We start from the raw sequence: 23,519 nt of genomic DNA on the forward strand, positions 1-23,519 counted from the left end.
TTCTCTTATCATTCTAAACACTTCAATCAGAACATTCCTCAGCCTCTGAGCTCAAGGAAACATAACCCATGTTTTCCCAGCCTCTCTTTGTAATTAACCTCTTCCATTGGCTCAGGTAATATTCTGGTGAAGTAAGACACTGCAGAGAGAGGTGCCTGTGAATGTAACACACAGAGTTAATACGGAGCGATCTGCACCAGCCTGGCCACATTCCAGACACTGCCCTCTTCCCCACACATCAACCAGGTCAATCCCCAAACACCGCAGTAACTCTCCAATAAAGCCTGTATCGTGGTGTTGACTTCAGTAAGCATGAGAGGTTAATCATCGGCCAGCTGTAACCTGCCCGGGTTCTCAGCTCTGGGTGGATCCGACGTGATTCATATACTCCGAGCAACTTCCTGATGTAGATAAAGAGTGAAGTGTAAAACCTGTTCCCACCACACTCACTGTTCTGCTTCGTTTCCTCCTGACACGAAGGCATATTATCACTAACTCACTGCTCTATCTTAAAGGAGGTCTCCCTCAGAGTAAATCGACCGCCTGGGGCCCCGAGGCTGAAATAGGAGGCAGCCACTGTGAGGTGTGTGCGAGGCACAGAGCAGCACAGAGCTCCTGGGACACACAACCAGCCGGACTGTGGGAGCAGCCATCACGACTAACACAGTCAAACACTGAGCAGGTGAGTGGCCCTGACCTAAAGCTGGGGTTGTAGACAGTTTCCCTGGCTCCTCAGTACATTTCAGCTTTTTTTTAAAAAAACAAATTCTACTGAAATATAATCAACTGAAAAAGTCAAAATGTCACAATCTGGGCAGACGTTATGGGTAACTTATTCACTGCTCAGATTACTACCAAAAGAGCAAAGGGCGAGGTTTGGAGAATTTGTTTTTACGTGGAGGCTTTTCCGGATGTGGAACCTTGACCCAGAGGTGCAGAAGAGGCAGATAGAAGCTTTATTAGTGTTTAATGGGGAAAATCTGAAAAGGAGAAATATGGAAGGGTGGGAGGGGGAGTGAGACTAAACAGGTGACTCCATCAGAGCCGGGTTAGTGTGAGGGAGCTCTGGTTATAATAATAATAATCCTTACATTTGATATAGGGTCTTATCACATCTTCAAGACGCCTCAAAGCGCTTCATAGAATATACTGTAAAATGAATTGACTAGCTTTTGTGGGCGAAACACGGCAGCAGGGGTTATCTCAAAGTGCTTGCAGCCATTTTATGCACAGCTTCAACCGTCTCCCTCGGGAGACTTTTCGCTTCAGGTTCACTCTTTGCTCACTGAAATAGTGTTTGCATAGATTCGTTCTGAATTTACCCCCTTCAATCGCAGTTGCGTATCAATGCAAGTTGTTGTTGTAATGTCTTATCCAGAGGATGCCTCCAACAATGCTGCGCTCTCCAATACTGGATTGAAGGGTTTAGCCTAAACTAAGAGTTCAAAGTCACAATGTAGAGCTATAACTCACAACCTTCTAACTCAGGAATGCTACCAATAGAGCCACACTAACACCGACCTCTTGACACTTTGTAAGATACAAGAACTTTCAAAGCAGAGAATGCCAACAGCACCCAAAGTTTAACCAATTGCTACAGGAGCCTGAATGGTTAGTGGGTAAAGGCACTGAGCCCTCAGAGTGCAGTCACAGGTTCAATCCCCCAGTCAATGCTGTGAACTGATCTCAGCGAGAGGAGATCAAATCCCAGTCTGAGTGACTTTAGACAGGAGAGGAGTGGTTGGAATATCTTGTTCCACACCTAGGATTCCACCCTACTGGCCTGGTGCCAGTGATCCTCCCGATTCATTCCTTTATGAAACAGGCCATGTGGAATGTAAGATCTCTGTGATCACAGCTCTGAAACACTGAATGTCTCTGCTGATTAATGGAACCAGTACATCTGGTCTAACCTCTCCAACAATATGGCACAAGTATTTCACAACACCTGACAACTAAATCCCTGGTGAATCATAAACATTACAGTACAGCAGGCACAGAGAGCAACGAGCTCCCTCACTGGAGCTCTCTCCCTATTGTGTCTGTGCTGGTGTTCACTCCCCTCTGGAGTTCTTCGCTCTAATCCCATCCCCTGCTCTCATCCCATCGTATCTGCGCTGGTGCTCGCTCCCCACTGGAGCTCCTCACTCCAAACCCATTCCCTTCTTCACATTCTAACAATCGTTTGTGAACAACAAATGTGTTAGCTGTCCTTTTCCCTTTGAGATCCTCAGTGTTCACCTCAGCGACCCCCAACAACAACAACAAAATTACATTTGTAAAGCGCCTTTCGCGTGGGGAGGACGTCCCAAAGGGCGAGAAGGGAACAATGGTCACTCGTCACTAGGCTCTGAAGTTTGTCGATTTGGGAATGGTTTAAACTCCCGGCAGAGAGTCACTGGAACAAACCAGTACAGTGTTGGGCGGGTGTTGCACCGTCGGAGGTGCCATGTTTTGGAATGAGACATTAAACCACCCTCCACTCTGAAATTCCTGTCTGCCTGTTCAGGTAGATGATAAAAGATCCCGTGGCACTATTGGAAAAGAAAAGGGAGTTTTTCCCAGCCCTGACCAACAATCTTCCAAATAATAAATTAAATTAGTGGCTCACTTCATTGCTGTGTGTAAATTGACTGCTGGGTTCACCTGCAAATAAACACTGACACTTTACATTAAATGCTTTGATGTGCCTTGAGGTGTGTCGATGCGATCAGGTGCTATATCAAATGCAAGGATTATGACTATTGATTTCCTGGTCAACATATCGCTACCTCAACTCCCTCCTCACTGAGCACTGCGGCTGCAGCCACAGTGGTGGTTGATCTCACTGCTCAGCTTGGCTGTGAGCTCATGCCCACACGTGACTGTCAGGGTAAGTGACGGCATCGATTTGTGCACTAAACAGCTGAGTAGCAACTAAAACCTGCTGAGCCAAACCGCAGTGTCAGCACAGGCATCGCGCAGTGCCTGTGTGAGCTCCTGGACACATCCTCCCTCCTCTCCCACTGTCTCCTGTAAGTACAGCCACTTTATCAGTCTGTTTGCTGCATTTCCAGATTATTGCAACTGAGGGAATTTTCTTATTCTTAATTGCCGTTCATTGACTTCAGAGAGTCTAGCGAGCTCGTTCCACAGTCTGTGCAGCTCACTGGTTTCTCTCTGCTGGGTTACTATGCCAGGACTTGCTTTAATATGACTTTCCTCTGGAATGCAGGCGGGTGCAATAGCTCGGTAGCTGTTTGATGTGTTTGGCTTCTAAGCAGCTGGTGTTCAGTGAAGGGCTGAGGTTAGGCTTCAGGATCGGACCATTTCTGGCCACTTTCGGTGGGGAGGGGAACTCCCATCACCTTGAAAACAGGAAAAGGTGACTGAAGATTCACAGGAAGGAGGACAAACAGAGGTGAAAGACTCGCACTGCATTGGATCTGTGCCAATCACATCCGATTTTAAAAAAACTTGTGATTTTATAATACTTTATCATGCTTAAAATGTTTCAAAGGGAATTACTGTCAAGTGTAGTGATTGTTTATGAAGGCAAAAGAGTAAATCCAGCCTGTGAGTGATCTGGAGGAATCTGGAGCGCTGTTGGCCAGGACAGGGGGAGAGACACTGCCCCCCTCTCTATTCAAACAGTGTCATGGGATGTGTAACTTCTATCTGAACAGGCACAGACACAGACCTAAACATAAGAACATAAGACTTTGCCAGGCGAAAGAAGATCAAAGGTCCATCTAGCTCGCTTTCACCATCAAGGTAGTTGCTTGACATGTCGTGCTCCAAATTATATACTGTATCCCGAGATATTATTTTCTTTGAAAAATCTATCTAATTTGTTCTTGAAACAAACAACAGTTTCTGCTCCCCAGGAAGCCTGTTCCATAAGTTTACTACTCGCTCACTGAAGCAGTGTTTCCGCAGATTTGTTCTGAATTTAACCCCCTTCAATAGCAGGCCATGTTCTCTGGTTCTACTGTTCAGTACAAGATAAAACAGCTTATTATGATCTACATTATCAAGTCCCTTCAGAATCTTAAAGACTTTAATCATATCAACCTTCAACCTTCCCTTCTCCAGTGTGAACATGCCCAGTTTACCTAATCGCTCCTCGTAGTCCAGACCCTCCATCCCCTCAATCATTTTGGTTGCCCTTCTCTGGAGGCGTGGAGTCCTGCAGCTTAGTGGTTAGAGCACTCGCCTCGCAAGCGAGAGGACCTAGGTTCGATTCCCAGGCAGGGTGAAACGTTAGGCAAGTTTCCTTACTCCACTTGCCTCTGTTTACCTAGTAGTAAGTAGGAACACGGTTGTTAGTCGACTGTCGAATCGCTTTTCCGGGGGTAATGATACCTTCAAAAATAAATAATATAATAATAATTTGGTCACTCAACCCACGACTGTTTGTGGGACACTGTTGTGTGTAATTGGCTGCCGTGTTTCACCCACAAAATATACAGTCAATTTACTTTACAGTATATTCTGTGAAGCACTTTGAGATGACTCAAAGACGCGCTAAGGCGTTATCTCAAATGCAAGAATTATTATTATAATCATCCCACTCAGCTCCTGTTAACACTGCAAGCCAAAGCTCTAAGGGGTAAAGTGGTCCTAGTTGGAAAAGCAGCTGGAAAGCTTACCAGAAAGTGATATCAATGGCAAGTTATGCAGTTTTAGCTGGTTATACTCCAGCAGTTACCCCAATGCACACTCTGGGGTCCCCAAATCTTGACTTTTGCTATCCCTGAGTCCTGTAGCTCAGTGGTTAGAGCATTTGCCTTGCAAGCGAGAGACCTGGGTTCAATTCCAGGCAGGACGAAACCTTGGGCAAGTTTCCTTACTCCACACACACAATAATAATCCCTTCAAAAAAACAAAACAATAATAAATTGGTCATTTTCAATCCACGACCGTTTGTGGGACACTGCTGTGCGCAATTGGCTGCCTCGTTTCGCCCACAAATATATAGTCAATTCACTTTACAGCATATCCTATGAAGCGCTTTGAGACGTCTAAAAGACGTGAAAAAGCGCTTTATCAAATGCAAGGATTATTATTATTATTACTTTCCGGAATTAGGTGAGCAGGATGTGTCCCTCCAGGGAGAAAGCGTACATTGCATTTCAACAATCTATCTCTGAAATTTCCATGTATAGGTGGGATGCATGGAATTCTCAGGTTGGTTTGGATGCTCTTAAACGTGTTGATGGGTTTCTGCATCATTGAGAAGAACAGATAGATCCCGGGGCGAGTTACAGGCTGGCGTGTTGTGTGCGTTGCGGGAATGAGCGGTGGGTGTGTAAGTCTGATGTCTGTAGTACCTGATTGTAGGTGTGTCAGATGCTTAATGGCTGGGAACTCTTGGCTGACGGTTTTCTCACAGACGCCGGAGGCCCTGGACCTGTGTGTGTGTTCACCGTACATTCCCAGGCGTGGCCCCTGCCCCCCCTCCCAGGTGATGTCAGTGATCACAGTCTTGGCAGGAAATGTCTGATCTGTTGTCTGGTTACATTGAAAGGTGCGACTCATCCTGTGGGGCTGAGGTTTCCTGGCAGCTCATTGCTCTCAGGCAAATCTCTTACCCATGTGCACAGGGAAGTAAATAAACATGAAGCTGTGAGACATGTTACAGTCTAGCCTGGATATAAAGCAGGACTAAACAACAAATGCTGCCTATACTGACCAGACCAGTGATAACTAACAATAATTTATATTTAATTTATATTTATATTAAATAATAGTAGTGATCTGTGGTCAACTCACTTCAGGTCTAAAGCCAGTTATATCTTGTCCATTAACCTGAGATCCAATGGGAGAAGGAAAATCTCATATGTTGTAGCACAGAAACAGGCCATTCGGTGGGGCTGAGAATTCCACACTGCTCATGTTTCAGAACCTAACCCTGAATTATTTTGTCACTAGCTTGAATATGTGTCTTATGTTTTTGTTACGCTGTCGGACTCAAATGTACAGAGGACGGGATGGAAAGTTGGGGTGGGGGGGTGGTGGGTGGGTTAAATGTTACACAGAAGTGGGGGTGTGGGAGGTTAGCAACGTATTTAATAAGTTGATGTGCTTTTTCACAGACAGTCCTGGTGATAAGGATCACTGTGCTGGGTCTCTCTAGTCTCTCTGACTAGACCTGTCGCTGCTCTTTTCGCACAGCGTTAAAAACATCCGATTCCAAAAGTGGACAACAAACAAAGAATGTCTGTCAAAACGCCCATCTACCTGAAAACTTCCTCCCCCAAAAAAGGCAAGAAGCTCAAACTGCGGGACATGCTGTCGGGTGACATGATCAGTCCCCCCCTCGGGGATTTCCGGCACAGGTCCCACATCGGCCAAAGCGGCGAGAACGATGTGTTTGGCGATGTCTCCTTTCTGAAGGGACAGCACGACCTTCTCTCAACCCTGAAACGATCCAAGGAACCGGAGGAATCAGGACCCCCAAAGCCTCCTCGCCTCCACCTAGAAGAGCCGGAGGAAGAGCCCACCTACCTCACCCGCAAGGCTCCTATCTTCATCACAGCAGACCATCGCCCACCCTCGCCCGATCCTGCGCCAGAGGCAGCCGGCCTGCAGCAGGCAACCGGGCTCTGGGTGGCAGGGACTCACCCGCATAGTGGGATGACGGGCGAGGACACGAGTAGCCCCACGAGCGAGCTCACCACCTCCGAATCCATGTTTACATTTGACCTGGATCTGGGGCCTTCGATCTTGGGGGATATCCTCAAGATCATGGACAACCACAAGTCCTAATGCTTCCTCCGGATAAGCTCCCGGCAGTAAGATTGATAACTCCAATTTCCTGGATTACACTGGATTCGCGGAATCCCTCCTCCTTGCTCGGACATGTTAAATACGCCTCATAATCCTCGTCCTAACCCCATTCCACCGTTCCCATCTCCCTTCCACTTACGTTCGCCTCCTCTCTTGAACCCATTTTACTCTCTTCATCCTCCTGCCTTGGGGTGGAGTTCCATAGGCGCTGGTCGCCCCCTGGAACCTTTCGCTCTATTTGTGTGTCAAAGTGAAAAGGCCAAGACTGGGGCTGATAGGGACCATCAGGAAGTGCCCCAACATGTCCACTTTCAGGTGAGATCGCTGCCCAGGGATGGGGAGCGGGGACCCTGGCTGATTTTAGCCCTGGGACATCGAGCACTGAGACCAGTTGTAACCCACCTCCAACCTCCCCCACCCACCCACACTCACACACTGTTGCCCTGGCTGAGATTAGTCCAGCCCGAGCAGCGACCTGGCTCCTGCCTGCTTAACTGTATGCATTTTTTAAAAATGGAACGGCAGTAATGTACGGGTGTAATCAGCAATAATATCACAATATTCAACACTGAACGTTGCTATTCATACACTGACATGACAGCATAAAGGCCCAGGCTGTTGCTGGCTTCCCTCCACTGCAGCTCATTGCTCTGATCCCAATTCCCTGTCCTTTCGTCTTTTCCATTCTTCCTCTTCTATCCACTCCGCTTTCAAATGTTCATACTCTTGTGTCATGCTCTACTTTTGGTAAAGCATTTCACAACCTGATAACCCTCTATGTGAAAGGGTCTCTTGTAACCTGCCCTTTGCCTTTCCCAGCACATTCCTGCGACTGGTTATCTATCCCGTTCAAAGTCTATATACAAGAAACCTGACCGCTTTCCGCTTCAGCTGACCGGGGACAAACCACAGAGCTCCCTTCCCATTTGTAAAGGAAACCTCTGATCTAAAGCCGTGCCTGGAGAGAGAAAATGCTTGTTACTCCATCGCCAGTGAATTCATGGCGGATTTGGAAGTAATTCACCTGCAATAAAGAACCGTCAAGGGCCAAAAATACCATCCTCGTCTCCTGGCAACAATGCATTGGCTTGGTGTACAACGTTAGCTGCACTGTTTGTTCAGTGACACCGAGTACTGTGGACAATGGTCTCCAAGCGCTTGTTAACATGTGTGTAAAACTCTATGGAGTTACTATTTATTTAGCAAAGGGTAAGGGTGAATATAAACAGCTGTGTTTGAAACCGCTGGCAATGTCTTGTGTTTTATGTGAGCTCCTAGCGCAATCATGACAGGCAGAAATAGGCAAGAGCTTAGACAATTATAGACCACTGAAATATTTGTTTAAGGAGTTTGATAAAATACACATTATTCAAAGACCAACCTATGGTATCTCTAGTGCATAAGCCAAATCTTGATTGAGATTAGCCCTTCTGTGGTAAGCTGCAGAAATCACAACTGAGAAACTATTTCCTCTCATAGATTCAGAGCATTGCAAATGGTTGGAACATCCAACCTACACTGTACCTGTAAGCCAAATGTAACAGTGAAAACAACCAATGTTTGGCTTTGGAAAAGGAGTTACTACATCCGTTCTGGCTATTGCAGTCTATTCAACAACAAAAATGACTTGGATTTAGACAGCGTTCTTCACCTAACGCTTTACAAGGATGGTTCGAGTAAGGGAGAGGGGGGAGCGCGAGGAGGCCATGAGGAGGCGAGACAGAGGGTAGAGGAGGGAGTTCCAGAGGTTAGGAGCATCGGATCTGAAAGCTCAGCCATGAATACCGGCATGGAAAGGTCAGGGGATACGCAGTAAGTCGACTTCATATCCCTGAAGTTTCCAATCTCTTACCTGAATAGTTACTTATCTAGTTTTATATATTCTTTTTTAAATTCTCCTCACCTCTTCCACAGTGTGACTTCCTGTCTAAACCAGTGATCAGCTGTCTAACCCAGGCACAAGTGGCCAACCACCATAACTGAGCAGAGACAGCCAGTTAGTAAGTGTTAGCACTGCTGCATCAAAATTCCACCTGGGCTCAACCTTAAGACCGTGGTCTTAAAATGTTAAACTGCATAGAACTGAAGTAAATCTCAAATTCATTTTCAAATTAAAAGTGTTTTTTTCCCCGGTCTTAAAAAAACAATCATGCTTTTAAAATAAGATGGAATTTAAGGATTTCCCAAAATTCTGCACAATAGTAAAATGACAAGACAATGGTTTTCAGACTAAGGACAAGCAGAGTTTTGAGCCTCTGACCCTCACACACGCAGTTTCCAGAAGAATCATTGGATCCCTCTAGTCCAGTGATACCAAGGTCAAATTGTCACTAATAATAACAATCCTTACATTTGATATCGCGCCTTATCACATCATCGAGACGTCTCAAAGTGTTTCACAGGATAATACTGTAGAGTGGATTGACTGTGTATTTTGTGGACAAAACATGGCAGCCAATTTGTATACAGCAATAAAAACAGAAGTCGCTGGGAACACTCAGCAGGTCAGGCAGCATCTATGGAGAAAGGAAAGTGAGTCAACGTTTTGGGTCCACGACTATTCGTCAGACCCAAAATTTTGACTCACTTTCCTTTCTCCATAGATGCTGCCTGACCTGCTGAGCGTTCCCAGCGACTTCTGTTTTTGTTTCAAATTTCCAGCATCTGCAGTATTTTGCATTTTGAATATAGCAATGTTCCACAAATAGCCATGGGTGAGCCACCAACTGTATTTTGGGGATTGCTGGCCAGGATATTGGCAGACACTCCCTTCTCTTTGAATAATGCCGCGGGATCTTTAACATCCACCTGAACAGGCAGACGGGACCTCGGTGTAACATCTCACGTGAAGGACAGACTATCCAGTGCCTGCTCTTTCTGGGCATCTGTCACATGTACATTGGAAACTTGATATAACCACTCTCTGGGCTTGCATATAACCATGATTGGGAATATGCAGTCTGACATATATTCGCCTCCAAAATACAAAATGTGCGCAGAAAGCTACAACAACAACTTGCGTTTGTATAGGATAGTGTCCCAAGCTAGCCTGCCTGCCCCGAATCAGATCATCACCCTTCAACACGCCGGGCGGATTCTCAAGTGCTAAAACATGGCCATCCTTCAGATCATCAGCTCACTGCTGCCTTCAGCACACAAAGTGATGTCAGCAGCGACCTCGTGTCCCACAAGAGAGCCAATTTTTAGACGCAGGGAGCCGGTGACTTTGTGCAGTCCTGACTGGCAAAAATGCCCTGTTACAAGGCTGAAATTTCAGACTCCAGCTACCGCGTTATAACAGTTCTACTGTATTCAGTGTCCTGTGGGGGAAGAAATGTTTCTCCTAATCTTGCCGGAGGCTCGGAAACACAGTACATGTGTCCTGTCGTGTCCTCTAATAGAATAAATAACATTATGCAAACACGCTAAAGCATCAGCAATGTAATGGGAGGAAAAAGGAATTTACTGTCAAGCACATTACGTTCGTGAGGGATTTCTGGAGCCAAGGAAATGAACCACTAGAGAAAATGAACACAAGCTGTTAATAGCAGAGCTTGCAGGACCACACCAGCTATGCAGCCCCAATGAATGAATCACTGTTCCTAAAAACAACACAAGATGAGACGGATTTACAAGGCTTAGGGAAATGGGATCCTAACCGTGATAGAAAGATGCCATAAATGAATGAAAGAACATTTTCAAATCAAAGTTCTTTCCAGGTTTCCTGAGGGCTTTATAGGGCGGGCATGTTAGTCTAAGTTATTGAAGTACAGGAGAAAGTGAGTAAATGGAGGCTGAGGAGATTGCCAGAGACACGACTGTGAGTTGTGAGCTGAGTAGTGGGTTCGGGTTGGAGTTTAGGCCCCCTCTCTGCAGGCACCCAATGGTCCAGTGTGTAGAGGGCGATACAGGCCACAGTCTTGGGTCCACAAACTCGTGATAACTGTGTTATCACAGGCGTGATTAAAACAAAATCGCTGATCAGTGCTTCCGGGTCATCAGGTTTGCACTGATGTCAAGTCCTGTGCAGCCAATTTGCGGAAGCTCAGTGTCTTCTGGCCACCTGAGCCTCCCCCAATATAACTGGAGAGTCAGTCACCGGGCTCCATTGTATTTGGGTGTAAAACACGAAACATGCACAATAGATCTGTCCCACCGCGTGAGTCTGCGGAAGAGGGATCTATGCCACGCACGGGAGCTGGGGTGTCAGTGTGCCCAGCTATGGGAGAGGAAGGTCTGAGCTGGACCGCCTGTGCTGGATAGTTGGCAATGTTTTACTTCACTGTCGTCAAAATGCATTCAAATGAATACTGGGAAATATTTTGGGACATCCTCCTGATGCGAGAGGTGCTTTACCAAATGCAAAGGTTATAATAAATAAATGGGGGTGGTTACCAATGGCGGCATGAATAGAAAATACATCTGGCAAAACTCTGTCCCATTGAGAGCCACACTGTTTTTAGTTGCCTTGTAAAGCTGCAGGTCTGCAGTGGACATTTAATAAGGACATGAAAGCTATTGAAATGCATAAACCCATTACTATGTTTATGAGTTTCCAAATCATATTATGTCACCTACACATGGAAATTTCCCTCTGGCTGGAATGGAACATGCACTTTCTCTCTTTAGAGGGTCGCACCCTGCTTATATAACAGAGACGATAAGGCGCAAGTTGGCAACAGTTAGCAACACCACATTGGGACACTGTTGGGAGTCTAACCAGTCAAAACTGCACAGCTTCCCATTGAGAGCACTGCCTGGCAAGCTTCCTTTTGCTTGTCCAGCTAGGAATTTGGTGGGCAGGGTTAATATTAAGAATCTCTGTTCCCAGTCCTCTCCAATCTGCTCCTCCAATTCCTGCCGATAAGCCAGGCTAGCTGGTCTATCATCTTGCTCAGGAAGCGGTCTACCAAGCCTGCCACAGAGGATTGACTTGATTCCAACATCCCACCGCCAGCTTTTTTTGCCAGTTCAGCTCCAAGGAGATCTCACTTACTTCCCGTCCCCCCGTCCCCCCCCCATGGAAAAGTGCAGTATAGATTTACCGGATGTTCCCAGAGATGGGAGTGGAGGTGGGGTCAGAAGTTGGGAGCTTTTTACTGGAGTCAGTTGGCACTCTCACCTCTGGATCACAAGCTTGTGGGTCATATTGGTATTTTTGAGTTCACAATTGAGTCTGACATGCCGGTGTACTCCACTTGGCTATCTCAGGCTTGCTGCATGTCCTCCGCCTCTCCGCACCTGGAACTCTCTCCTTCTACCACTCTGTCTCACTCTCTGTCTCAGCCCCATTGACGAGCAAATGATCACCTCCTCCTTGCCTGGTGCCTAACACTGTCCTTGTGAAACTCTCCAAGATGTTACCCTAGATGAACTTTGGGCTTCGAATATTCTTTCCTCCCTGAGATTGGTGATATGAATTGTAACTGGTGAATCTGGAACTGATGTGCTGCCAGGCACCTTGGCCACGATGGGAGAGTTCAAACGGAGAATGGGGATCTGAACGGCGTTGCAGAGCGACACTTACAGGCTTCGTTATTTGCTAAACCTTCCGTAAATCTCGCAGCAAGTTCAGGGTTATTCCTCACGAGGCAAACTTTGCCTCACTAACTACTTACAGATGTATTATACAGCGAGGACAGGTCACGGTATCCATTGGGGAAATTAATATGTCTACTGCACGTTGCTGTGAAATTATATGATTTGTTCAATGATAAGCAAAGCTATGGAAATATTATCGGGCTTTCCAAGCAGTTTCCTGCTTGAATTGCAAATTGTACCAGCACAAATCTCTGGAATTTAGTTTGTTTAAACCCACGCGGAGAAAGAAATCAGCCTGCGTGAGTCTGCGGGACATGGAAAAAGGACTGTAACTTGGCTACTGAGTAAGTCTTCCTGCACCAGAGGGAGTGCTGAATCTCCACAGCACGCTGGCACCCCCTAGTGGTAGCAGAGCTGCTGTTGCAGTAGGATACTTGTCGTGCTGGCTCAGTTTGGTAGCAATCTTGCCTCCAAGTCAGAAGGTTGTAGGTTCAAGTCCCACATTGGGGTTTTGAACTCATGTAGTCTAAGACGGCACTCCAATGCATCCTTTGGATGAGAGGTTAATCCAAGGTCTCATCTGCCTGTTCAGATGGACGCTAAAGATCCCACGGCGCAATTCGAAAAGATAAGAGAGTTTCTCCCAGTGTCCAGGCCAGCAATTTCCCGATAAAACTGGTCAATCACTCCATGGCTGTTCACTGGATGCAAATTGGCTGCCACATCAGATTCAACTACAAATACCCAATTGCTATCAAAATTATGAAGTGCTGTGCAACGTTTCAGTATGATGAAACGTCATACCGAATACAACAACATCTAGTATTTATATAGCGCCCTTCACACTGGGTAGGGTCCTGGAGCCATTCACAGTGGCGGAGTCTGACAACGAGCTAGGGGGAGGGAGGTGACCCGTAAACACGATCAAAAAGGAAGGTCTTTAGGCAGGACTTAAAGGTGGGGAAGAAGGGGGAGGAATACAAGGATTATTATGGTGAAAAACATTTTTCAAACTGGACTGCCCCAGCTCCCAGCACTGAGACCTCCACCATGGAGAACAAGTCCAGTACAATGGGAATACTACCATCTTCAAGTTTCCCCCAACTGCCACCAAGTCACTTATGTGAACATATCCTGCCATTACTTCATTGTTGCTCGATTACTAGCCTGGAAACTCCCTAACCAGCACACGGTCCTTTTTGATTGTCTAACAAATACATTTTCTGGATATACCATAAATCAAGAAACATTCAATCAATATAGACTGGAAACGCACTATGGGGACTCACAGAGACTAATGCACATTTTCTACTTTTTGACTGCCCGAGGGCCACTTCTGGCCCACGGGCCATGAGTTGGCCACCACTGTTCTAAGCGAAACTTGTAATGGAGAATGAATGAATGCTGGTTGATCCTGTTAATGTTGCCCACATCCCAAAAGGATGTGGAAAAAAAAGCCACCTCAACTAGAGAAGGGAGTTTATCTCTCCAGGTGTCCTAGCCTATCCAACAATTCCCCCAAATAAATTGGTCATTTACTTCGTGGATGTTGGGGGGACACTGCTGTGCGCAAATTAGCTGAGGGGTTCACCCACAAGACACAGTCACTGCACTTTACAGTAAAATCTTGTGAAGTGCTTTGAGATACTCACTTTCAGGAATTCTATTCTCTATATAAATCGACCGAACTCCTTGATTAAGCTCCAGCCTCTAACTATTCACTCTTCTTGTGTACACATCTCTGGTTAATCTTTACTTCTTTGGTGTTGACTGTGCAACAGGAAACACAAAGCATAAAATATGCTGGCCAATATTATTTATGGCTGAAACATTAAAACAAGAAATGTAATCCCTTTGTGAACCAGATAATTCAGCCAAATATTATAAACTGAGAGAAGGAACCGTTTCTGAAACGAATTAAAAAGGTAAGAGATTCCTCCTGAGAAAATATTGAGGTTGTCAGAATCCTCACTTTGGCCTGATCGAAGTGGGCTGCAAAGTGTGCAGTCTCACACTCTGGCCTTTCGCTCTCCAAACAGAACATACACCACGCATTCCCAAGTCTCCATCCATCAGGGCTGTCTGCGTGTCTTAGCACTTCACTTCGAAACAAAGGAAGTGACATCTGTGCAAACACAGCCTCCCAAATCGAGCTGATGGAATTCAGGGAATGGATACAAACAAACAGCTTCCAAAAGGTCTGCAAATTATTAGCACCTTCTGTGCCCAAAAATCAACTGAATTCACTGAGGAATGGGAATTATCTTCCACGCTTCCATGCAATTTGAATTCCAATCTGCTGGCAGGAATAAATATATGAATTTCGAACAACCAAGCATTAAGCTTGGCTGTGATACACTTCTAATACTCATGCAGTTCATTTTTTTGTAAAGATTGATTAACTGCAGACAGCCTTGTGGGCAGGGTTACCAAGTGTGATTGGTATCTGTGGAACCAGCTCAAATCACTGTATGATGTAGAGGAGGGAAGAAAAGTTGTGCAAAAGATATACAATCTCCAAAGAAGCCTTGATGGTGTAATGGAGAATGGTAATTTACAGATAGGAGAATGCTCGTTCGAATCCTCCAATCATTCTGTTATTTCTTTAATTCTTGCTTCCGGACTCCCTCACTGCCCAGTCACTGTACAGCACTGCAGAGCTCACTGTTCGGGTCATGTAAAGGTTTGTGAAGTACTTGGAGAGTGTTGTATTATCAGAGAAGCAGCACCCCCCCCCCCAGTTGAGACTCTACAACAAGATCTTGCCTGCTTGTTAAGATGATCCTGCGGAAACTCATGATTGGAAATGTGAGTTTTTCAGTGTCTTGACCAACAATCCTCCAAGTAAAATTGGCCAATGATAACATGACATTATGGGACTTCAAGGTGTGTAAAGTGGATGCAGCGTCTGCTGACAAAAAGTCACCAAACTGTGAAGTTCTTTGAGATGTACCAACACTCCGAGAAAAATTGTAAAACAAGCCCTTGAGGTGAGTGATATATATACAACGGACAGAAAAGACGCTTGCGATAGGAAATAGAAATTCCTTGAGAAATCCTTCGGTTTGGGTGAAGAAGGCCAATTTCATCCTTCCAGAATACCCACCTTTCTTCCATCTATTGCAGTATCAGCTGTTTCTAAATGAGTCCAGTGTTCTAATCTCGACCCCCACCCCTTCGTGGTAACCTGTTACAGTTGTTAATTGTCCTCTGCTTAAAGAAATATCTTCTGGTGCCTGGGTCCTGAAATTGCCCTTCACATCCCTGATCTTCTTGTCCTGCTGCCTTAGTGCAGCTGAATGTATTGTCTTGGGTTTACTTTTGCAATCCCATTTACATCTTGTACACCAACATAAGGTTCTTCTGAGACATTGTCTCTCAAGACAAGAGTCCTAGCTTCTTATCCTTACCATAGCTCGTTCCTCTAGCACTGAGATCATCCTCGTTGCTCTCCTCCACACTGCCTTGAGGGCCTGGATTGTGTACAGTATTCGCGGTTTAGCTTGACAACTGCGCTGCTCACCGCATGACTTCTGGGGATGTGATCTCAACTGATACAGCAATACGTCACAGCCCAGTATTCTGTCCATCTTATCTCAGGAAGTACACTTAACCTCTCATGTCTGAGCAAGTCTGAGATGTTAATCACTTTTTTCCAAGTCTACAAACTCAGCAACTCAAATCCCAAGCCATTCGGACAAAAAGGGCAGAAAGCTGCATGAAGGATACTGAAACTGAATGGGACTTTTCCCTCCCTTCTTTCCAGGAAAATGTTTCTAAAGCAAAGAGGAAGCCGGAGAGACAATAAAGCAGCCAGCACAGCAATCGCTTCCCAAAGAAAAACACAGCCACATCAGAGGCTGGCATCTCCCACTGTGAGCTCTCTGCGCTCCCGCAACTCATCTCGCTTCAAAAATAATAACCTCTCACTCTCCCCCCCAAAAAAAAATCAATATTTATTGCTGATTCAGCCTGAATTTGTTTTGATACGAGCAGCCCAGTGACTCCTTGGAACAGGATAGTATTATTTGCAGTTGCTGCTTCCCTGCATCCAGCTCTATTTGTTTTCCTGAGTCGATGTCTTTTATGTCGGGTTTAGAGTGGCAGCTGTCCAGGTTTGCACACATCCTTATCTTTCCTTTGACAGCAAGTGTTACACTCCAGATCTCAGGCTCTCCCAGGAGTCAGCTCAGACACAGCGAGGTGATGCTGAACATATAGAGGGCCCCGCTCCTGGGTCCCCCCCCCTAACCCTAGCATTCAGTTCTGATCACCATGTCACAACATTGGAACCACCACATCAGCATCAGCCTGTTAAACAGGAGGATCTGCCAATGGTTATTTGCCCTGAAACTATAGCTGGTGGCCGCAAGCACCACTTTATCAGCTGAGTCAAGCAGAGCTGATTTGAGGTATACATAAAGCCCACAAAAAGCAACCTTTCCCAAGGTAACACTCCAGCCAGTGACACCGAAGGCATCAAGGCTCTCGCTGGCTAGATCATCGCTGCTTGTTAAAGTGGTGCTTGTCGCTATCCACAGTGTGGCACATTTCCAACCTCAGGCGAGGCCTGTCCTGGCCAAGTTTTTTTGCACACGGGCCTCCCTTGATGTCCTAGCAACCGTGGGAACAGTAGCCAGCTGCCAGAGCGCATGCGCAGCTCACAGGAGGAGACATCAACAGTGACCTGACAACCCAGAAGTGCTGACCAGAGGCCATTTCAGTTTGCAGATCGCATTCTAAACTTGAGAGTCAGAGTTTATGCTCACAAACCACCGGATGTAACAGCGTTGGCCTGTGTGTACGAGCATGTCACCTGCTCCTCCCTTTGCAAGTCACGCATGTGTTCGGTGCAATCCCAAAGCAGAGTCTAAACTCCGCAGGATTCGTACACAAATCTACAGTATTTCTAAAGAAAGCCATGCTTGACGCACCAAAAAGCTCTTATCTTTCCCAGCAGGTTTATGGCGAGGGCACACTGGTCAACACAAACCAGTCGCCCAACGTGTCTGAACAACATCAGACAGAAGTATCTGGCTCATTAAGCTGTCAAGGTGGGCACTGATGGCTTGTAGATGTCTAATGGTGCCCATCGTGCCCAAGGTGGGTCTGAAATGCCACGGAAGGCTTGCTCCCGCGCTGCCCCTACCTGCAACAATCGGGCTGCACTGGGCTCCACGCAGAACGGTGTGTTTGCTGCATTCCTGTCAGGTGGTGGCTGTGGCAGGCCTTCCAGCCAGGAGATTTTCAGGGGATTATCCGTTAAACCCAACTCGTTCTTAAAAGCCAATTCCTGCCCGGAAAACGAAAGAAACAGAAAAAAATTAGGAACATCAATCTTAATAATATTTAAAACAAATAAGCAACAAAGAATTTATTGATTAACTGCAGGTTTATTGACCTCTACCTCTGTTCTGTAGGACATGAAGTTTGAGCTGGGAAGCTCACAACAACCTCCATGGCAATTCATTCCACCCTCTGATAATTCTCTCGCCCATGGTATTGCCCTTAGCACGTTTCCTCTAGTCCTTGTTCTATTCTAACAGAAACCTGAATAAACTCTGCTCCTTGCAACATTAATTGTGTGAGGCGTCACCTCTAGTGTGTTTTGTTAGAGGCTAAAATGTTAATTTATTCTCTAATCCCAAACTATCAAGACTGATGAGCAACACAACCTCAGACACAAATGCTGCAACAAGGACTGAAGCCAAGAAGGTGACATCATCTGTCAGATAATTCTCTCACAAACATTTGTGGAAAATTCAGCCACTCCCGTACCCCACTCTCCTCCCCAGCTCGTACCCCTTCCCCTCGTATCCTGCTCCCCCATACTTACCCCACTTGTCCTGTATCCCCTCCCCCACACGTACCCCGCTGACCCCTGTATCCCCTCCCACACACGTACCCCTCTTCCCCCATACACCCTCGCCTACAGATACCTTGCTCCCCCCCGTACCCTCGCTCTCCCACACATACCCCGTTCCCCATGTACCCCCCCCCCATAGGTACCCCACTCCTCCTGTACCCCCTCCCCAACCTTCCCCCCTTACCTGCCTGTCCCCCCTCCTCCCACCGCCCATCTCCCCCTTCTCCCCCCACCTGTACACCCCTCCTCCCTACGCCCTTAAACCCCTCCTTCCCCTGCCCGTACCCCCTCCCTGTACCCCGCTCCCCTGTACTCACAGCTGCTTTGACGGAGGAGAATTCCGCCACAGCACTTCCCTTCTTTTTACTGGACACCAACAAGTTGAGAATCTCTCCGTACTGTGCAGAGAAAAACCCAATGTTACCGCGCTGCCGCAAGTGTAAACCATCGTCACGTTTCAGTGAATTCCTCAACACATCTGTGAGAAGATGAGCAACCTTAGTGATGTGAAATGACAGAAAGGCTCAGTTCAGGAGGCCATTCGGCCCCTCGTTCTGTGCACTCTGCCTCGGTTTATTTTAAATCACCGCTTTGTGAATCCCTCTTCCCAGTTCTCTTATAATGGTGAAAACATTATAAGCCATTCTTACATGAAGTGTAGTGACTGTTTATTTATAGGCTACTGAGATGGCCACACAGATGATTCTGCTCACTTTGGAGCCAGTTCAGCAGCCCGCCCCGCAAAGACCCTCTCACCTTCCCCTCGTACTCATGGAGGAGCAAACATAAGACACTGATACAATGGCTGAATGGCCTCCCAGTTTGTGGTGGGCTTCTGTGGACCGTTGGGACGACCACATGTGGACCCGTTCAGCTTGTTTGTTTAAAAATAAAGCGAAATATAAGACTTCAGAGACAACACTCCAGGGATTGCAGCAGAATTAAAAGTAAAAGAAGGTTCTGACTTGTGTTGAATCTCAATAGATATATATTAAATCAACCTTCTCTCTCTGTCCATTTCCTGCCAACCCCACACCCTGAACGACCAGGAATCATTTTTCCAGATGTTACGAGGTGGGAGGTTCCTATTCTGAAGAAGTGCATCGGAACGTGAGGGGCAACGACAGGATAATGGGGGGGGGGTGGAATCTGGTCAGCGCTCTGGGGGAGAAGGGAGAGAGAGCGGGGCTGGGGGAGCTGTGGGGAGGGGATGGGAGGATCCAGTTCTCTCACAGCCGGCCTGGCTCTCAGAATGAAGAGGAGAGTGCTGGGAGAGGAACCTTACCTTCTGTAAAATGGAAAGGAGAAACTGGTGTGAGTATCCACCATTTGTCTCGTCATCCTTCTTACATTTCCACTTGAGCTGTTGAAGACAGAGATCAAGACAACATTATCAACGTAGCTCAGTGTTGATCTCTTCCCTCCAGATGCCAACCGTTTCATTCCACCATCACAGCATCAAGCTGTTTTTTATACTGACCTCAACCCTCCTTCCTGGCAAACTGTCCCAGTAATTAATTAGCCTCTTGGTAAAGAAAAACTTTGTGGCGTCTATCCTGAAATTGCCCTTTACAACTCCAAACCCAATGACCAACTTTATCCAGGGTATTAAAGGCCAGGACATTGAGAGAAACTTTCCTCTCCCTTCAATCAGTGCCGTGGGATCTTCAACTTCCACCCGAAAGGCAGACGGGAATCTCGCCCAGTATCTCACTGAAGCACAGCAATCCAGCAGTGCAGCCCTTTCTCATTGTACTGGAGGTTCAGTACAGACAATGAACTCAACCATCTGACTCAGCTGACGGAGGCCAGAGTTACATTGTGCTACACTGCAAACAAGACTTACTTTCAGTTTAGGGGTCGGACTGCTGTCAGATTCAGGTCGGTTTTCAGAGCCTAAGAGAGATAAAGAGGTAATAAATGAAAACTAGGGTCGTCTCAAAAATAACAAGTATCACAAGTACGAGACAGTTGTCAAATTCTGTGATTCAAAATACAGCTCTCAGGGACTAATCAACTTAGAAGCAGAGAAAATACCATCCAACGTAGTGGATATATTTTTATTCCTTCCTATGTTTAACATACAGAACACAGGAACATAGGAAAACAGGACCAGGAGGAGGCCGTTCAACCTGTTGCACCAATTTGTTGGATTTGGGCAGATTTGCCCCTTAATCATTACCCACAAGATGGTTCTTCAGCCCATTGTGTCTGTGCTGGTGCTCACTGCCCATGGAGCTCTCTACTCTAATCCCATTCCCTGCTTCCTCCCCATTGTGTCTGTGCTGGTGCTCTCTCCCCCACTTGAGGAGTGATGATTTACCTTGTGATCGCTGCTCCCTCTCCACACTGATCTGTTGCTGGATGAGCCTCTGTTGTTCCTCTAACTGCCTGGAGCCCTCCTCCCTGAGTCGGGCAATCTGCAAGAGAACGGCAGGCCTTGTTAGCATTGGAACTGGGAATTTAGGAAAAAGGAAGAGCTGTGTGATGTTAAGGAGCTGTGGGAAGGAGTGGAGTGGAGGTGCTGGCTTGTCTGTCTACACCTTGGGTTCCTACTTGATACTGACAGCCTCTGTGGAGCAGGGATGAGGGCAATCAGCATAAAATATGACTTCATAGCACAGTTTACCGCACAGAAATAGGCAATCGATTCCGCGTTGGGTCTTTTCCTTCACACGAGTGACCTAATTTAATCCGATACCCTGCTCGCTTCTCCCCCTCATCACCCTTCATAATTCCTCTTTGTCAAGAGCCTATTGATTCGCTTTTAAACGAAGCTACACAATCTGCCTGAACAAGGCTGTGGCCAAGAATTCCACAGTCCAATCACTCTCTGTGTGCTGGGGAGCCCAGGGGTGAACATTGATTAATGGGTATTGGTTAAGGAGAATGAATAGAATGGAACAGGGCAGCAGAACAGAATAGCCTCTGTCGCTGTGAGCTGAGATTCTCTGACACACGTCCCACCAGCTCCAGTTACCTCTGAATAACCACCCCATAAAGATCTCCGAGTTACAGCGCAGAGCAGGGCCCTCGATGATTTATCTGATAGAAGACAGCTGAGAGCGACTTCGGAGAAGATGAAACACCGAGGGATTCATTTTCTGAGGTCTGCTCTGCTGTGTTTGTTTTTATTGAAAAGGATCTGGCCCCAGCGACCAATCCCAGGAAGCTTTTTTACAAATCCCGTCAACAGCACAGGCTGTCCATTATCTCAGGAGCAGGAAGCACGTTCCCTCCTGCGCTGTGGCAGGTCTGGAGCGCCCCCTGCAGAACTCGAGACAAAGTGCATCGAAAAGTTACAATGAGCTGTTACGGAAAAGTTCAAAGCAACTCAAGGCCATTAGAGGCTGTTCCACAGCAACAACAACAACAACAAGATTGCATTTATAGAGCGCCTTTCACGTCAGGAGGACGTCCCAAGATGCAGGACAGTTGGGTCGGGACCCAATGGCAATAGTTCCAGTTGGCAATAGTCATTTGAAACGATACATATCGAATTTTAACACACTTTTTCTTCTTGTTTCTTACCATCCTCTCTTTCCTGGAGCTGTTATGATTATTATGTTTTATTTTGTGTATTTTATCATAGAAAGATTACAATGACACCATTTGGGACCTCTATTTATCCGAAGGACGGCACTTCTGACAAAGTGACACACCCACAGCATTGCGTTGCAGCACCAGGTTAGACTCTTGTGATTCCATGTCCCGACGTGGGTATTAAACCCACAACCTTCTGACCCTCTGTGCCAGACTGATACATAATGCTGCTTCTAACTAGCACTCAAACCATAACAGGGTGACAGACAGCACTGCGTGCACACTTTTCACTTTATAACCCCGCGGAACTAAAAAGCAATTCAGATAAAAAAGTAAAATAAGAGCTGCCTTGAAATAATCTGTGATGAAAATCCCTCTTCTATGTACTCTGCCTTGGATTCAACCCAAGAACCCAGTTGAAAGAGTGAGGTTTCAATCCACTGAGTTACTATGGCTCCTCTTTCTATAACACTGCTTCTCTCTACTGTATTTAATTAAGCCATTAAGTAATCGAATACCACAGGGTTCGAACTCTCTCAATATGCTATATGGATGGAATTACCAAAGGAAGGTATAAAATCTCCATAAATCAGCGTTCAGCAATTATGGTTCTTAATAAATGGGAGATCCGAGCAGTCTCACAATCAATTTGACTTGAAGCTTGTCTGTAAATAGAATGCCTGTACAACTCTGAGCCAAGGGACTTTCTGAACAAAACTCCCCAAATGTACAGCTCGTCACATGAGTAAGTGTGGGGCAGACCCCAGTACCTTCAGGAGTTTTAAGCTATACCGAATTAAAACAAAATTCCTTGAAGTTATTAAATTAAAAACATTTAGTACACGATCTCATCCAAAACTGCACGAGACAAGCCAAGTTCCCATCTCTGCCTGTTCAAGAGGATGTTACTTAGCCTGTGGCATTACTTGAAGCTCCTATAAAACGCTTTGCGGTGTCGTCCTGACGTGAAAGGCGCTACATCAAATGCATTGATTATTATTAAAATATAATACATAATAATAATCCTTGCATTTGACATAGCGCTTTTGACATTTTCTAGATGTCTCAAAGCACTTCACAAAATATACTGTAAAGTGAATTTACTGTATATTTGTGGGCAAAATGCGTACAGCAGACAAACAGTCATGGATTGAAGTGACCAATTTATTATTGTTTTTTCTTGAGGGATTATTTTCAGGCGTGTGGAGTAAGGAAACGTGCCCAGGGTTTTGCCCTGCTGGGAATGAAACTCAGGTCTCTCGCTTGCGAGACGTGCACTCTAACCTCTGAGCTACAAGACTCCACCGCATTCCTGTTTGTACCAACATTTCAATTCAGAGGCCAGAATGGTCCGTGCCCTATGTCTGAAGATGAGCTAACTGCCAGCCTCGGACAGACACAATCCACAATGTTGCTGTGGGCCTCTGATTGACATGCTCTGAGTCAGAAAACTGGCAGTGAGTTTAACCTGAACTTTTTATGAGACAGTCAAAGAATGGTCATGTTTAGTTAACGGGAGATCATATTACACAGTGGTGGGGGCATAGGAACAGAGCGAGACTAGGGAGAACAACCTTAAGAATCTACCACAAAGTACCAGGCCATTTGACCCACTGTATTAGTCATTGTTCCTGCAGTGGAGCCATTGATATGATGAGACAAATCATTAGATTTTCACCAGAATGAAGCGCAGCCGATAGAGGCTGTACATGCTGATTTCAGTTCCAGTTCTGCCTCTGTATTATCACTGGGGAAAATGTGTTGGTTAAGGCTCAGCTGGAGCACTGCATGTGGTTCT

General features: G+C 46.1%; 2 protein-coding genes across 3 annotated transcripts in view; one reads left to right on the plus strand and one right to left on the minus strand.

Moving 5' to 3' along the window:
* The window catches only part of dnajc17 (DnaJ (Hsp40) homolog, subfamily C, member 17), a 50,673-nt gene that overhangs the window by 5,442 nt on the left and 21,712 nt on the right, over positions 1–23,519 (minus strand). Inside the window, exons 6-10 of the mRNA XM_042338041.1 lie at positions 20,502–20,598; positions 20,025–20,074; positions 19,464–19,541; positions 18,496–18,576; positions 17,462–17,605 (exon numbers count right to left, since the gene is read on the minus strand). Coding sequence (XP_042193975.1) covers positions 17,462–17,605; positions 18,496–18,576; positions 19,464–19,541; positions 20,025–20,074; positions 20,502–20,598 — 450 coding nt within the window. The remainder of the gene's footprint in view (positions 1–17,461; positions 17,606–18,495; positions 18,577–19,463; positions 19,542–20,024; positions 20,075–20,501; positions 20,599–23,519) is intronic.
* Positions 618–8,016, plus strand: LOC103187508 (cdc42 effector protein 2-like). Of its 2 annotated transcripts, none has more exons than XM_007907038.2 (2): positions 618–682; positions 6,078–8,016. In XM_007907038.2, the coding sequence occupies exon 2, from the start codon at positions 6,199–6,201 to the stop codon at positions 6,748–6,750; it is 552 nt and encodes a 183-aa protein (XP_007905229.1). In that variant the 5' UTR covers positions 618–682; positions 6,078–6,198; the 3' UTR covers positions 6,751–8,016. The 2 variants fall into 2 exon arrangements, with proteins under 2 accessions (XP_007905229.1, XP_007905230.1); XM_007907039.2 differs by lacking the exon at positions 618–682 and adding an exon at positions 2,958–3,014.

This window comes from Callorhinchus milii, unplaced genomic scaffold, assembly GCF_018977255.1.
Source record: "Callorhinchus milii isolate IMCB2004 unplaced genomic scaffold, IMCB_Cmil_1.0 Scaffold9, whole genome shotgun sequence".
Lineage (NCBI taxonomy): Eukaryota > Metazoa > Chordata > Chondrichthyes > Chimaeriformes > Callorhinchidae > Callorhinchus > Callorhinchus milii.